The sequence below is a fragment of the Artemia sp. Qi Xiang Cuo genome, chromosome 14 (genome assembly GCF_049724085.1).
Source record: "Artemia sp. Qi Xiang Cuo chromosome 14, ASM4972408v1, whole genome shotgun sequence".
NCBI classification, from domain to species: domain Eukaryota; kingdom Metazoa; phylum Arthropoda; class Branchiopoda; order Anostraca; family Artemiidae; genus Artemia; species Artemia sp. Qi Xiang Cuo.
In genome coordinates, this window is record NC_142807.1 from 50,415,045 (window position 1) to 50,432,147 (window position 17,103).

General features: G+C 35.9%; 1 protein-coding gene across 1 annotated transcript in view; it reads left to right on the top strand.

Moving 5' to 3' along the window:
• The first annotated feature begins 620 nt into the window (after positions 1 to 620).
• Positions 621 to 17,103, top strand: part of LOC148944577 (phosphoenolpyruvate carboxykinase [GTP]-like) — a 69,411-nt gene continuing 52,928 nt past the window's right edge. The window contains exons 1-5 of the mRNA XM_089099783.1: positions 621 to 755; positions 1,690 to 1,835; positions 5,945 to 6,129; positions 8,721 to 8,898; positions 11,745 to 11,958. Of these exons, the coding sequence (XP_088955909.1) occupies positions 690 to 755; positions 1,690 to 1,835; positions 5,945 to 6,129; positions 8,721 to 8,898; positions 11,745 to 11,958 (789 nt within the window). The 5' untranslated portion in view covers positions 621 to 689. The remainder of the gene's footprint in view (positions 756 to 1,689; positions 1,836 to 5,944; positions 6,130 to 8,720; positions 8,899 to 11,744; positions 11,959 to 17,103) is intronic.

Sequence of the window (17,103 nt, forward strand, 5' to 3'; positions counted from 1 at the left end):
TATTGAAATTATGTGTCTTAGAAATGTTAGGTTTCTTGAAGGTTTATTAGTCTTTTTTTTTTTTTTTTTTTTTGTATGTACCTATAATTAAGTCCCGTCTAGACTGCAGTAAGGAAGTATATCTTTCTTTTTTTTCTTTTATAGACGATGTTAATTATGTATTGTACACCCTTGGTTGCACCATCAATTTTTTTTGTATAATTGGTTTAAATAAATGACAATAACGATATAAATTTGATCCGACTGGTTTTTCCAGTCACGTTTATTGGAGGAAGGGTGTTAAAAACCCCAAGGTTGATTTGCCCTCCTCCCCCCTTTTCTAGATTTAGAAAGATACCTTTATTGGTATTTTCATTGAAAGTCGCTTTTTGGCATTTTCATTGAAAAAACAACAGAATTGCCTCCCCTCTAAATTTTAGAAATATATTTTTCCCAATCTCTGTATTTCCGTAAATTGACGCCACTCTTGTCTGAACAGATCAATTGCTTGGAAATTATTTTTCCTACAGCGAATGCGGTTTGATTCTGGATGGCTGTAATTTTCGTTACATTTGAGAGCTGATTGGGGGTGGGATGCAATGCTCTTTTGGCATCAACATATTGCCTTCGTTGATAGTTGAACTTGTTTGACCAGCTGATTCACATCTGTCTCATTCTTGAAGCAGTAATTTGTAGGATTTGGTCTGATAATGGGAAATCCAAAAATTGAAAATATTGAGGTCGTTCATGGTGATCCACAAGAGCTTCCAAAAAAGGTATGTACATAATTATTAGGGCTATAACTAAGGGGATATGGAATTTACCATAAAAATATTTTCCCAGGCCTAGAATATGCTTTTCCTCTCTCCCTCCTCCGATATTTTTAGCCTGTGAATAGAAAACAGTATGTAAGATTGCGGTACAAAATGCCGCGATTCTGCTTAATATTTTCCAAGAATTAACCATAGTTTTATTACGTTTGAAGCCTCAACCTTGATCAAAATTTAAAGCATTTCATGCTCTTGTTGTCAGTAGAGGTTTTAGGCCTGATAGTCAGGGGGATAAGTTATACCGTAGGAGCGTAAAAATATAAATAAAAGGGATTTAACGTCAGATGTCAGAAAAACTGGTGGGGGAAGCTGTCCCCTCTCCTGCCCAGGCCTAGAACTCAGGGGCGGATGTAAGATTTTTTTTTTAGGAGGGGGGGCACGAAATAGGTTGATCCGAAAAAAAATTTCAGGGGGGGGGCGCAAAATAGGTTGTTGCGATAAACTTGCATTAGGAGCAAGTTTAATTAACGCAAACTTTAGTTAATTAAGTAAATTATGCTGCTTTAGACTACGCTCGGGGGGCGCGCCCCCCCTCTCCCCCCTGGATCTGCCACTGCTAGAACTACCACTGCTAGTGGTTCCCAATTATTTCATTTATATTCTGAATTTATAATAATAAATTGAACTACAGGTGTAAATGCGTGTTTTTTTTTATTAAAGTACCAAGGACAATTAAAACAAAGTTTGATTTATTAAATTAGTTAAAATCTTATGCTTGAAAGTTGAACAACGCTCAACTCGAGAAATTATGAACGGATTGCATAATTAGCGTTTTAGTCGTGCATAATTCTGATTTATCGAGGAGTGTGACTATAACGTTACCCGAGTGAAACTCATGGGCGACAAGATATTCGGTCTCCATATTTTTTTGTTGTTCTAGGTGCTTAAATTTGTAAGTGAGGTAGCTCAATTGTGTCAACCAGATAAGATATGGCTCTGTGATGGAAGTGAAGAGGAAAGTAAAGATTTTACAAGGCTTATGCTAGAAGAAAACTTGGTCGTTAATTTACCAAAATATGAAAACTGGTAAGTTATTGTTACTCTTTTTTGATGCTTTTGAACTGAAGGGTAGGTGCTAGTTTAGCACATAGTAGTTGGTTTTGACGAATTTCTAAATCAAAAAGTGGTTGAAGTGGCTGGTTTCAAAATTTTAGGATAGGCTATTGGTTAGGATTTTGAACTGTTAGGCCCAGTGCCCAAGCGGCAACTGTTTTGAGACTAGAATTGCTAACCGATTGCGCACACAACTGTTTTGTGACCATGGCTTTGAAGTAGAGGGGGGGCGCCAACGAGGCAATCCAGGTGAGACTGGTTTCCAATCAGTCTAAAACCGGTTCCGTATGAGCCTCCAGCCGTGGTCACAGTTGCGTTGCAGTGTTGTCCCACACATTTTTGGGAGCTGCCGCGTTGATATTGTTCAATTATTTTGGCTCTCAACATGTCAGACCAGGAATTAAACGTGAAGTTCGTAGGAGAAGTGGAGAAGCATGTAGAGCTGTACAACTATAAACTTCCAGCGTGCTGAAGGAAAGACATGACAGAGAAAGCTTGGCAAATGCTGGCAGCTGAAGTAAACATGTCAGCTAAACAGTATACATGACAGTTCTTTTGCTGCTAAGAACAGACGGGACTTTGCATGATTTTCCAAGTAGGGATGGACCCAATACTCCCTCTGAACCCTACGAAACCTGCGGTACCAATAGTAATCAATAACACGACTGATCCACAACCAATCGCGTCCGTGGGCGGAAACAAGTTTCATTTTGGTTGTAAACTGGTCGTAAACCAATTGCAGATGAGACAAGTTTCCAACTGTTGTCTTGAAACAGTTGCCCCGTGGGCGCTGGGCCTTACTGTGCCACAGTACATATAAACGCAATAATAATGTTGCCAGGGTATTATTGACAATAGAAGCCTGACAATTATGTATTCTAGCAACGCAAAAAAAGAAAGAAAAATAACAGCCGAAAGTCTTGCCGACACTTATTCAGTTTATGGAAACCCAGATTGGTTAAAATCTCAATTTGATTCCAAGATTTCATTCAAGGATGTGTTGGAGGATGGGTGGGACGGGTTGCTGGCAGAATGTTTAGGCTTCTAGCTACTTACGTATTATCCAAAACACACTCAAGAAGTTTGCTTCGTTTGATATAAGTAAACCAGTTTTCCTCTCGCATTCGGTTATAATTTAGTTAATTCTTTCGTGAAATAAACTATGATGCAGGTATTTTTTAATTAAATATTTAATATATAGAGGTGGTTAGTTAGGTATTTAAATATAATGCGTTCTGGGAGGCCTGTTTTACATAATTCTTTGTTGTAGTTCCCATAATTCTGCTACTAAAGTATTACATTTTCATCATATTTGGGTATATTTCATTATGATTAACATAATTTCACTTCTAGAGTGTGTTCTGGATAATACGTAAGTACCGGCTTCTATACTGCAGTACTGTATGTTTTCTTAAAGGTATCACTCCTCAAATTTTACTCCTTGCCACCCTATGGTTTATCAGGATTTGTTTTTTCAAGTAGCTTTAAGGGTTAATTGATTTTGGAAATTAATTTTATTGTATTTAGGTTCTAGGAAAAGATTATAAAGAAATGTTATTGTTATTTTTAAACCAGTGTGTTTACTTTATATTTTGGCTAACGTATTTAAAACATTTTAGTTCATTACTTCATATTGCTACTCCTGAGCCTTGCAAAATCTTAAAACCTTTTGGTACCAAGGATAGGGAAAATGAAACCTTATTAAGTTTAAATAAAAGTTCAAATAGGGATAAAATCCTTTTAATAGACAGTGATGATGATAACAGTGATAAAAATTCACAAGAATACCAGATATTTCGGTCACATATACAGTGACCGTCATCAGTAGTAAAACTAATGTAGTTTCACTATTGATGACGGTCACTGCATATGTGACCAAAATATATGGTATTTTTGTGAATTTCTATCACTGTTATCATCATCACTGTCTATTAAAAGGATTTTATCCCTATTTGAACTTTTATTTATCGTCATGGAAAGGCGGTGTGGTCTCAGAAATTATCTACTTATTAAGTTTATTTATTAATTTATTTATTAAGTTTATTTATTTATTGAATTTATTAAGTGGAAACTTACGCAGTTATATATATTAAAAAAAAATAGGAGAAGTTAGAAGCTTAATTCTTAAGGTAAAATGCCTCCATATGCAATTAAGCAGTTGTTGAAAGTAGGGGGTGCCAGATTAAAAAAACAAAACTTGAGTGAAAAATTGGCCAAAAAAAGCTAAAAACCATATGGAACCAAGCACCTTAAAAACATGTGACTTTCCTTTGGAAGGGTTGTAATCTTTGGGAATAAACAGTTTATCAGTGTTCGTATATCTATGGACGTAAACCGTTGTCAACTTTAACTAACTTGTTTTGCTTATTTATTCTAATAGTACAACGTGACAATACTGACAAAAATTGGACTTCATTTTAATTTTCTTTGTTCATTTTAAAAACAAAGAACTGATTTATCGAAATAGATTCGTCCAGAAATTATTTTATTTCCATCGTTTAAGTCTATTATACAAGTTCCTTTGTAGTCCTTCCATCATATAAATGAAGAGATGGAACCAAGCTAAACTGTTTGGAAAAAAGTTCGTCACATTTTTTTTCTTCATTTTAAAATTAGAATCATCCTAAGAGCGTAGGTTTTTAGGGGAAAACCTATTATCCTGAATTTTGGGGTTAAAAAAAAAAAATGCAAAAATTGAAAATATATTTCTTTATGCGTAGGCTTATGCAATTTATAGCGAGTAAATTTATTCTATAGGATGTTATGGAAGTCTTCTCCGAGTTAAATAATTTATTTATTTCAACATTAAGCGCTATAAATGATGTTTGAAACAGGTGTCAAAATACTTAGAAAAAGTTATTTGTTTCTGTAGCTTTCTGAAACTACCGCCGCTAGAATTATTGTCGTCGTAGTGTCAAGCCGCATGGGTCTATTCTCTTGTAGAAAATCTTTCTATATCATACCCTTCTTTAGAGCTTCTCATTTGGCTACTTCCCAAGATATCCCTAAAAGAATAAGTCATAGGATGTTCTCCAAATACGAGTCCCCCCCTTTTGTGGAACAAATTTCCCCGACGGTGCTACTGGAATTGGCTCTCGGTAACAAGGATCGTCGAGAGTTATGAATGGGTAGGGAGACACAATCTCCACCCCTCTCCCACCCCATGGCATTTTCATTTTCTTATGTAAACATAAAAAAGAACACTGCCTGGTGAGTCATTTCTGGCTCATCAGTCAGTGCACATTTTACTTACTTAAGTTTTGTAGTCTAAGTTCTTACGGTGGAATGCAAAAGCAATAATTGTAAGCGTGAAAAGGTCCTAATCGAAACATGAGCGAAATGAATTTTCACTTAAATTATGTTTAAAAGAAAAAATACTTATTATAATCACATTAATAATAAGAAGTTTCCTTGCATTTTAATTTTCGCTTTATATTTTTGGACAATCTCCTGAACTAGCCTAGTGGTTTAAAAAAAATTTGTGAGCAATTTTGTTCGCCAAAAATTCGAGAAAATAGAATTCCAAGGATCAGTTTGTTATTTTGGTTTAAATATTTAATAGCTATAATACTTTAAGTTCTATAGACATTGCAAATTTCAATGATTCCTTTGAACTGGAATTTAATTTAATTTTTAATTCCTGAGATTCACCAACATAACTTTCAACCAACGATTTTGCATGTTTGTTGTTTTTATTTGTAATAAATGAGCACAAAACAAATAGTGATAGCGGAAACAGATTTTTTGCTACCAAAATCCTCAAGAACAAACATACGTTTACCAGTATTGATATACAATACTATAAGAAGATGCCTTATATATCACCCAGTGCTTCTACGTCTCCAATTTTTTCAGAGTTTTCCAGAATTTCCCGAAAGAAAATTAGGTTCTTCCAAATATCTCCGAAAATTAACGTTCTGAAATACACAATTGTTAGCACAAACATACATCATTAATTTTCGTGCACATTTCCGAAGAGTTACGGAGAGCTCGATTGTTTTTTCTTGGGAAATTAGGGGAAACCCTGGAAAATTCGGTGATAGTGGAAAAACTGATATCCTTTCAAGAGTTTCTTTACGTAGCGTTTTGGCCCGTACAAACCCCCAAGATGTTGCAAGAATGGAATCCAAAACGTATATTTGCACTGAAGATAAAAGAGAAGCTATTCCTGAGCCTAAGTCTGGAGTAAAAGGGACACTTGGCAATTGGATGTCACTGAAGCAGCTTGATGAGGAAATCAAATCTCGATTCCCAGGCTGCATGAAAGGTACGTTGTCAACAAAATAGACAACCAGCATTTTATTTTTAAGTTTCGGTCGGCTTTGGTTCACGAATTTACTACCCAGTTTTCCCAGGAATTTCAAGAAAGTCCTCACAAGGTACCACTTAACTTATTTTTTACGCTTTTTTTACACTTTTTCCATAGAACAATGAATTTCACAATAGATGTAATTCTAGATGGAAATGATCGTGTTTGTTTGCTTATGCTGTTGTACTTTGACCTATTGACAATATCTGTTTCACAAATTGTATTTTGAAATATATTTGGGAATGTTTGGAGCGGCTCTTTAACCTTAAACTTAAGTAAAATATTCAAGTTAAGGTGACAAAATATTAACCTAGTTATTCCAGAATAGGACTTTCTTTGCCAGCAGAGAAGACAAGGGACAATTTTGCTTCTGTTGTCAAAGAACAAGGAAAACATCGGGCAAAATTTTACAATTGTAGTAAATAGCTAAAAGTTCTAATTTTTCTTTTGTATCCAATTAGATTTCGTTTTATTGAATGCGAGTGTAATGTAACAGTTTTTATAGCCCTTAAAAACCGTATATGAGGAAGGGGCAGCCCCTTGGGTCACTTAATAAGGACCCTGGAACTCTGATTTCTGTTTGAATGAGCTCTCTTTCGAATTTCTAGGACCATTGGTTTGAAACAATCGCCCGTGAAAAAAAAACACGAATCAGGGATCTTTGAACTCTGAGTTAAACCCCATATTTTGTAGCGTAGAAGCATTTCAATGTTAATAATCAGTAAAAAAAAAAAAAAATCATTTAGTTTTACTAGACAAACTGCTAGACAAAAACTACTAGACAAGTTATTAGCAGCATTTCCACTTTTCTTTACAAATGATCTGTAAAACCTCAGTGATTTTTGCAGAAATTTGGTAGATGGCCTTTAAGGTTTAGTAGAATATTCGGTAAGACTTTTTTTCAATTTTAATTGTCTTTTTTGATAGGTTCGGGCAATTTGCGAATAAAGTGCCGCATTCTAAAAGTTTGATAGCCGATCTACAGGAACCAGATTCGATTTTGGAAAGAAAAGTGGGTGCTTGTTGATCAATTTTTGTCAAATTGATCCTAAATCGTTTAAATTACCTATTCTTCATAGATTGGTAATTGTATAAAAGGTACACCCTGGCAGTTCCAGAGTGTGTCTTAAAAGATAATTCATTGATGGTATACTCTGGAGACAACACGAGTGCCTGAGTAAATCAAAATACACTATGAACCAGAGTTTTCCAATTTTCAGCAATATCTCGTGAATGGGTTTGGGGATGGGATTAAAACTTCCACGGAGTCGTAGGGATGGGGTTAAGTGGACCACAACTTTGAATTTTGGTAGGGACAGAGGTAACTAAAAAAAAATGCATCAAGGTCACTAGAAGTACATATCTTTAATATCTGGGGAACGGCTTGGGTTCAAAGTTAAAACTTAGAGGTACTTTTAAGGAAAGGAAGGGGGATGGGGCAAGGGTACTTCAATTTTTGTTTTGAGAGGAGTGGAAGGGGGTAAAAGGACCTATGTATTGTGGGAGAAGGTATATTTAGATCAAATGACACTTCGTGTATCCAGGCTATCGAAATACCAAATCCACAAAATTTTGGAAACAGCTCGGGACAGTGAGTTAAGACTTCCTGGTCATTGAGATTACATATCTTCAGTATCTTAAGAACAGCCTGGGGAATAAAGTTGAAAATCTTAGTTGCTGCTGGAAAAAGAAGTGAATAGAACGGAAAAATAAAACTGCGTTTGGAGTTGAGGGAAGGGGCTAAAAAATTTTGTAGGTACAACATTGCTTTTTCTTCACTGCTTATTCTGTAAACATGGCAAAGTAATCTACCACATATTGTTTTATGAATATTTGCCAAAATTACTATTAAATTCTGTTTTAAAGTTCTTTGTTTGTTATTAGTTTTTTTTCAAAATGAAATTGCTAAATTGATATTTAACCAACGTCTACTTACAAGGTATGTTTAATGCAAGGGGATGGGGCTTAGCATTACTTTTCCTTAGAACCAAAAATGATGTTTCGTTCTCCTTCGAGTTTCACTCTTCGAATTTTGAAGTGTTTTTGTTTCTATGTCTCCGGGGTAAGTTACTAACTTGGAAATAAGGATGAACTTTTGTAAGTTAGTTTATATGATAAAGTGCCTGTTTTTTAGTAAAAATTGTTGGAGCATGTCAAATCATGATTGCAAATAAAACTTTAAGAACAAAAAAGACCGATGCTTCGGGGGTTGAGAATATTCGTTTGAGTGTTTTTTTGGTAGGTTCCATCCAAATGGTATATCCATGGACAGGAAAAATATCATGGCTTTTCATTATTATTTGAGACTGTTTCGGCAATTTTTCTACATACAAGAAATAAGCAGAAGAAAATTAAACAGCTAAAGGAAAACCAGATTTATTCTGCTGCCTTTTTTCATAACTATATTAAAGCAGTGAATGTATTATCTTTCTATTCTTTTTTTTTGCTTTACTTAAACATATAGTCATGGATTCCTTTTTTTACTGCTTTCCTTAAATTTACCTCAAATAATATTTATTTTTCCAATTACCATGGGAGTGTATTTCTAGGTCGAACCCTTTATCTTTTACCATTTTCGATGGGACCAATAGGATCACCAATCAGTCACATTGGAGTTCAGGCATCTGACTCAGTTTACGTTGCAGCATCAATGAGAATCATGACCAGAATGGGAAAAAATGTGTACAAAGTTCTAGGTGATAAGGATTTTGTCAAATGTATACACAGGTAATTTATTTTCACCATTTGTAAAGATGGATAAAGGTCCCAAATCCAGTAAACCAGGTTTAAATTCTCATATCGTCTGATTTTGTGCCAAAGTTCAAATTCAGATTTCAAGGTCACTCGTTACAAGTGCGAGACTAATGTTGCAATATGATCTATTAACAATACAGGGTTTGTGCACTTTTCACTGTTTTGTGACAACTTTATAATAGACATTTTCATTTTTTCACTATTTTTAATATTAGTGATAAGTAATAGTGATAAGTATTATTTGTTATACATTGACAGCAATCTTTAGTTGTACCCCTACCCTCCCTCTTGAAATAACTTGGGGCCTTTTAAGAATAAGATCATTTAGCACCTTATCTGCCAAAGATCTACTCTACTCTATACTTCTAAGCCTGCCTCATGTGCCTGCATCCTCCCTCTTATCCCTTCAAACGTCTTATCTTTACTCTGTCCAATATAAGTCTTGCTCCACAACTGTGACTCACGGGGTACAATTACTGCAACACTTAACAGCGCTTTGGCTTCAGAAGCCAATAATAAAAATGTTAAGAGAAATTACGTGTGTATTGTGGTAAAATCTTTAACGGTTTTCAAGAAGGGCATAATTTGTAACATTAATAAAATGTCATGCTTTTTAGAGAAAACAAGAGCTATTTCCTACCTCACCCCCCCCCCCCCCCTGGAAGAAAATCTGTCCAGGTTCTCCCTCCCCAGGTATTTTAAACCAACAAAAAAATAACATAAAGGGACTTGCAGATTAAATATAATCTATGCTATTTGACCCTTGTTTGCTTTTGCATTTTTGTAAAAGTTACCAAGTTACCTTGCCTTTTTATAAAAAAAAGAAAATTATCGCCGACTTTTTTTCCTGAAATTTGTTTTATGCATTTTTTCAGGGCCTGCTCTACCATCTAGATGAACTAGGTGATCTCCTAGGGCACAGGGCCCTGAGGAGTGGATATATGGCAAATATGAGATTGCCCTGTTGGCCATGGGTCCCGACACTACTTTGTACTTCAACATGTACCTATCTTTTCTCTTTTCCTTTCAAGTGTCTGCTCTTTACTCTTTTCTGGTGTTTCAGTTGTATAGGAAGTGACCAATTTTGTGCCCTGTTAGTTTTTACTACATAAGGGAGTTTGTAGGATCAAAAAATTTATGGTGGCTATTTGAAGCTATATCATTTTCCAAAGCATGATATTTTTCCCCTCCAACCACCACCGAAGCAATTTGAACGAATTACTGAAGTTCTGGCTATGTCAATATGGGCTGATCAATGCAGTATGAGAATACTTTTTAATGTGTGTCAATTCATAACGATTCACAATTTTGATTTTTTTCAATTTTGGCTCAAATTCATGCAAATTTTAAAGCAAAAGAAGCAAAATATTTGCTGATGATACGAATTTTTCAGTTGCGGAGCGCACCAAAGCTCAGCTTTTAGGGACACTGAGTAATGATATGGAAAAAGTGGAGAAATGGCTAAGGCTAAACAAGCTAAAAGGAAATCACAGCCAATCGGGGTTCGCTGTCTGGGGCAGATCATCTTCATACTACCCCTGGTTTCAAGAGCTTATAGTAGGAGACTCGACAATAATACGTCAGAAGTCAGTAAATACCTAGGCATAATAGTTGATGAAACGTTAAGTTTTTCAGAGCATGTACAGTGTATATCGTCGAAAGTAGCAAGGAATATAGGTATGATAAGGAGGCTAGAGTATCAGTTTCCACAGAAAGTTTGGTACCCTTTATATTCCTCATCAGTCCATCCTTATCTACTATGCTGTTGTTCTGTTTGGTCTGGAACATTTTATGTTCACCTGAATCCTTAGCGTGTTCTCCAGAATTCAGCTGTGCGTGCTATTTATGTAATCGATAGACTTGTCTCAGTTAGAAATATTTATCCGCAAATCCGTGTTTTACCGTTTTCAGGGTTGTGCTTATTTTATAAGCTTCAACTGATGTATGATATTATTAATAATGTTGCTCAAATGTGTCTTCGTCATGTTTGAGACAGCTGTTGATGTTTATAGGCATTTAACGAGACAGGTTTGGTATGAATAGAAGGCCGATTAGAGTGTTTGCGAGGTCTGCTTTCTCTGCTTGTCATATTCTTTCGGTGCTATGGTCTCAGACGCCATCTTCTATTAGGGATATTGCTGAAAGGCCTGGCTTCCGTGATCAGTTGAGGCACCATTGGCTGCAGGTTTATGAATTCTATTTCTTTTTTTTTTCTCGAGTAGTTCTATATGTTTAATATGTTTCATATTTTTTTTGTTTTGTTGGTAAATGGGATCCTGAATGCACTGATTTAAGTGGGTGTAAGTTTTTTTTTTAGTGGCAGTACAAGCCCAGGTTACTGGGCTTCATGTTTTTTTGTTGATTTTTTGTGAATAAATTATGTCTCGGCTGAAAAAAAAAATTCTAAAATGGTTTCTTTTTTTAATTTGAGAGTTTCAATACCTCCCTCGAACATTTCCTGAAAGTTTCAGCACGATAGTCCCTGCTCTTTGCGGGATATTAAAGATTGAGGCTTATTTATTTTGTTGATTTTAATCTTGGGTGAGCGAAAGTATTCTAAGCCAGGCAACTCCGTTTGATCTAGTGCTCTCAAAATTCTCTAAAAAGATATAGAATTCAAGCCCGAAATTTTGCCCCACAAAGAAACATTTTATTTGTAAATCAAGTGGACTTGGATTTTTCATCCTCTTTAATGGCTTAAATTTCCACAAAGGGGCAAATCAGGCTTTAAAAAGAACGGGTTAAACGGGCATGTACTTAAAGAATATTGTTACTGGACTCCATAAAATGTTTCGTCTTTGCACCTAATTTTTTTTTAGCGTTGGCGTGCCTCTGCCAGCACAAAAACCAATAATCAACAACTGGCCCTGTGATCCTGAAAAGACTATGGTTGCTCATAAGACCAAGATCAATGAAATATGGTCATACGGCAGTGGCTACGGAGGAAATTCTCTTCTAGGAAAAAAATGTTTCTCACTTCGTATTGGCTCTGCTATTGCCAGAAGAGAAGGATGGCTTGCTGAGCACATGCTCGTGAGTATATACATTTAATAAATTTTAAAATGCTTTATTATTCCAAAAACAAAATTATCTGTCTGCAGCTTCGTCATCAAAGAAAGTTTTTGGTAGTTTATATTTTTTATTGAAAGCTAAAACACCTCTCATTAACAGACATGGGTCTCTTGGATATGGGAGTAGGGGATTCTTGAGCAGATTTGGCTCATTATAATGCTGCAATAATATATGGAGTTTTCATGAATTTAGGCGGAAAGAATGTAAGCTTTTCTTACAGTTTGGGAAAAAGAGGACATCTTTAAGTTTATCTATGAGGCTACTTAGTGTACTCACTGTACTTTTTTTTTAGTTTTTAGTCAAACGATTTGCAATGTAAGATAAATATTTCAAATTTCTTGTTGATAAATTATGGTAGAGCAGTTGGATGGAGTTTTTGTCTGTTTAATATCACAGGTTGGGTGGAGTTTGAGAATTTTAACAAGTGCCTCAAGTTTTATTCCCTGTCACCTTCCAGCTTGTAACCCTGGAAATCTCCATATTTCCCCATAATTTTCAATTTTTTGAAAAAAAATAGTTTATTCTTTTGCCTTTTGAATGCCCTGTTTTCCTGCGCAAGAAAGGCCTTTCCCTGCACTCTTGCCAGTTTGCGACAATACGTGTACATTGTTGGTTAAACTCGTAAAATTTTGTTCAAAATGTTTGTGATACCTCTTATGCTTGCTTATAAGTATCTATTTCAAGTTTTATAAATTGGGGTTTCTCCCAACCCTTTGATAACATAGAGGAGCTAAAACCTACAGAAGAAACAGGAAACTAGGCGAACTATGAAAAAAGCGATATGAAAGATATTGAAAACTTCGCTTCCCACTACCAAAAGCATTTCCGTGTTATATCTGCTGACACTCATGGTGATGGTGCGCTATTAAATTGCAACTCATTTATCTACGTTCCCTTTTATGTTTGGCATCCAACTTAAATGATTAGCTTATCTCCGATAAGTTTTTCATATGGACGAATGTTATACAAATAACAGAAAAGGAAGTTCAGTGAAAATTAAAAAGAAGATTTTTTGGTGTGTGTGTGTGTGGAGGGGGGGGGGAGGTAGTCCAAAAGCTGGCATGTTATACTGCCTAAATTTTATAAACAGTTGCTTGTGTGGGGTCTAGTTGTTCCTGTCCTTCAATGTAGACAGACACAATCTTAATGCATTTTGGAAAAAAACACCAAATTGTACGAAAACCGAATAAGACACAGGAAAGCTGATTGAAACAATCGATTGAACATATTACGTTTAGTGGGAAAGTCATAAATACCGCTTTGAAAAAAGTGTCAAATACCATCTAGATATGATAATTTAGACTATTAATGTATTCCCGTAGGAACGATCAATCCCAAAAATATTTTCCAAATTATCAATATAGTATATAAATTACAAAAGCTCCTTCAACAAATGTTTTCAAGACCATGGTCTTGCAATTCAAAGTGGTTCTAAATTTCCCTAAAATAACTAAAGATAAGCCCCTCACCCTGGGTGCTGGCCAATGAACTTATTCAGAGGTCAATAATCGGCTGTCAAATTTCAATAAATGTCGTCAATAAATTTCAATAAGTCGTCCGCAAAATCCTTGTGAATTGCTCCTTTTTTTCAGATTAAATAAAAAAACTTTTTCCACAAAATAAGTTTCTCAAAGAAAAGTAAAGAACTTCATTTAACCAAAAATGAGCAAAACTAAAATCAAATAATCTACCAATAGTGAAACTGCCACAAAACAGCATTAATTGATAAATGAAACCCAAAACGAACAGAAAATACAACAATTAACCGAGTCAAACTCAAAACGAGCAGAAATAAACATAAGTTGGGCGCAAAACCCCTATGCCTTCCCAAGACCAGAACAAAATTTACACTTTACTGAAAAAATAAAAAAATTTTTACTTTTATAACTTTAATAAATCAAATAATATTAACATTTTAATTACTAAATTTCAGTATATGTATATTAAACTGACAATGCACATTCATTTGTATTTTTCAGTAAAGTGCAAATTTTGTTCTGGGCTTGGGAAGGCATAGGGGTTTTGCGCCCAACGTATGTTAATTTCTGCTCGCTTTGAGTTTGACTCGGTTAATTATTGTAATTTATGTTTCTTTTTGGTTTCGTTTATTTATCGATGCTGATTAGTGGTAGTTTCACACTTGGTAGATTATTTGATTTTATTTTTGCTCATGTTTGTTAAATGGAGTTCTTTACTTTTCTTTGAAAAACTTATTTTGTGGAAAAAGTTTTTTTAATTAATTTTTGTTCGTTTTATAATGACATAGTCTTTTTAGTGAAAAAGAAAATAATACTTTAAATCTTTTCGTTTTTTTAAGACTTTATAGCTTGGCCTGCTATTTCAATACTGGAGAAAAATTTTCAGCAATTTTTAACAACGTACACCCTTTTATAAATCTGGACACAAATGGTACTGTTTAATTTAGTTTCATACCTCCTCTAGTTGATCTGAAATGGAAAACTTGATACCATTCGCAAAAAAATCTGTTTACTTTCTTTGATAGCTTGGATAGACTTACGCTATTTTGATTTGGCTAAATTTTAAGAGCAGAAGTAGCCCCAAAAGTTTGAATATAATACCCTCAGTCGTTCTTGGGATACTGCTAAGATGCCTTATTGGGAATTAGCATTATCACAGTGCATTTTGATTTAATCTTAAGGCAACATTTAGTTTTTAAACATAATGGGCGAATGGGAGGGTGGGGGTGGGAGGGTAGGAGTGGAAGGGGGATTAGCTGCCCTCCATCACTTTCGACTCTTAAAAAGGGCATCAGCCCTTTCTATTTTCAATTTAATAAGCCCTTTTCAAAGTTCCCACGACAACTCCTTTGATACGAAGTGCCCTGGTCTAAACAACAACAAAAAATAATACATTATACCCACATCGATCTCTACTATAAATTTGTCAAGCCTGCCAATAACTTTCGACTATTAAAAAGAGCACTAGGCCTTTCAATTTCCAATCGAATGAGCCCTTTTGGACACGACAACGCTTTCTATAAACACCTTATATGCCCCCAGGGCATAAATTACAACCCTTAACTTAAGGTCTGTTAGGGTGGTTGTTATCTTATAAGACCAAATTTCCAGAGCTTTCAACTACTTTAAACTAAATGGCTATCTCAAAATTTTGATTGGATGTGTTTGGAGAAATAGTGGGTGTGAGAGGGGCGGTAGTCGCTCTCCAATCACTTTCAACTATTAAAAATGGCCCTAGCCCTTTCAAATTCCAATCAAATGAGCCCTTTTGAAGTTTCTACGACAAAACTTTCAATAAAAATCTTATATGCCCCCAAGGCATAACTTACAACCCTTGCCCTGAATGCAGGGGGGGGGGCTGTCAGTCTCAAAGACTTAATTTCCTGAACTTTCTACTACGTTGAACAAGATGGCTATCTGAAAATTTTGATTGGATGTTTGGAGGAATGGTGAGCGTGAGAGGGGGGTTAGTTACCCCCTATTGGAGGTTTACTGTGCGGGGTCACCACTTTTAAAGGCAAAAATGGCGCAAAGAGTTGCTATGCCACTTACTGGAGGGGGACGATCCCTCTTGGGCCCCATATTAGTGGGATTTCCGCGGTTACTCCAACGGTTCCTTTATACTAACGTGATCAGATGGTCTATGGCCACATTTAAAGCCAAAGTTTACCGATAAGATTTTCTAATTAATTCTTTAGTTTCGACCTAAGCTGAAAAGTTAAAAAGAGTACATAGAAAAGGCTTACTACATTCACAGTCACGCGTTATAAAATGAACTAACTAAAAAATGGACTTTTCCTCTCAGCCCGCTAGCCGCAGCCCGCGGTGGGGTTACTAGGGGTGGTAAAGACTCTTTGCAGCCAATCCCAGGACTACTAATTTACTGGCCAATCTCCCTAACTGCGCAATTTTTCCCTCGTGGTCTTTTAAGCACGTACGCAGTTAAGAGGACCCAAAATGGCGTCAAAAAAAATAATAAGAAAATTAATATTTATTACTAAAGGAAGAACAATATTGAAAGGGACGAAAGAAATGAATCGTGGAATGACATTTATCTGACAAAACAGGGACCAAGGGTTCCAACACCTCCCCCCTAAGATAAATTGCCCAAATCCCCGTTGGATTGGCTAGAAATTCAAACACATTGTCAAATTAAAATAAACACTAAATTTCATTTTTATCTTCCTCTGGTCTTCCCGGTCTTCCAGGTTCATTTCTTCCTGAGAGTTCCTGCCATGCGAGGGTTTCTGCCCTGCCGAGTAGTATAGGGTACTATGAAGTTTTCCTCATCTTTCAGCAGTTCCTCTTCCTCCTTCGTTGGAAATAATTGCAGGATGTCGCCTTCGGGACTCGTAGAAATTGATTGTGCACAGCATAATATAAAACAACAATTGTCTTACTCTCACGAATTCACATTTGAGAGGAGCAGAGAATCAATTTGTGGCACATGTGATGATGCCAGCCATTGTGACAAATTGGCTGCACTAGCCTCTTAATTTCCATCTGTGGAAACAACCCCAAATCTCGATAAAAAAATAAATTGCCCCTTGGTATAATTTCAAATAGTCTAAGGCCAAAAATACACAGGCCTGTGAAAACGATAAGGGTTTAGGAAAAGGAAGTAAAAATCTGAGCGAACCATGAATCTCTTTTTTTTGGTTTCCCTCCCCCGGGATAATTAACTGATAAATACACGTTGATGCTAATTGAAAATAGAATTTGGATACATCTCCCCCTGAATGCAATTTGCTGAAAATAATTGTTGGTTTCCATAAAGAGTAACAGCTCCGAATAGGATCGCTGTACAACGGTTTGGGCGAAGTATGAAGTGACTAGGAGAGAGTATCCCCCATGGACATCAGATCAGAAAAGCAAAATCTCGGTAAAGGGATCACAACTTGTCCGCCAGTTGTGCATTTGGTAAAAGGGCTATCTTTTGCAACTTCCCGCGGGGGATCTTCCCCAAGGGATTCCTCCCCCTCATAAAGGTACAAACCCTCTATTGAGTTGATCAGACCAATATTAGATTCCTTTCCAAGTTTTTTCACTCCGAATCAGCATTCAATATTTCCCAACTTTCCCCCAACCCGTTGCAGGCCATTCATCTCTCTTTTGTAACCATCTTCTT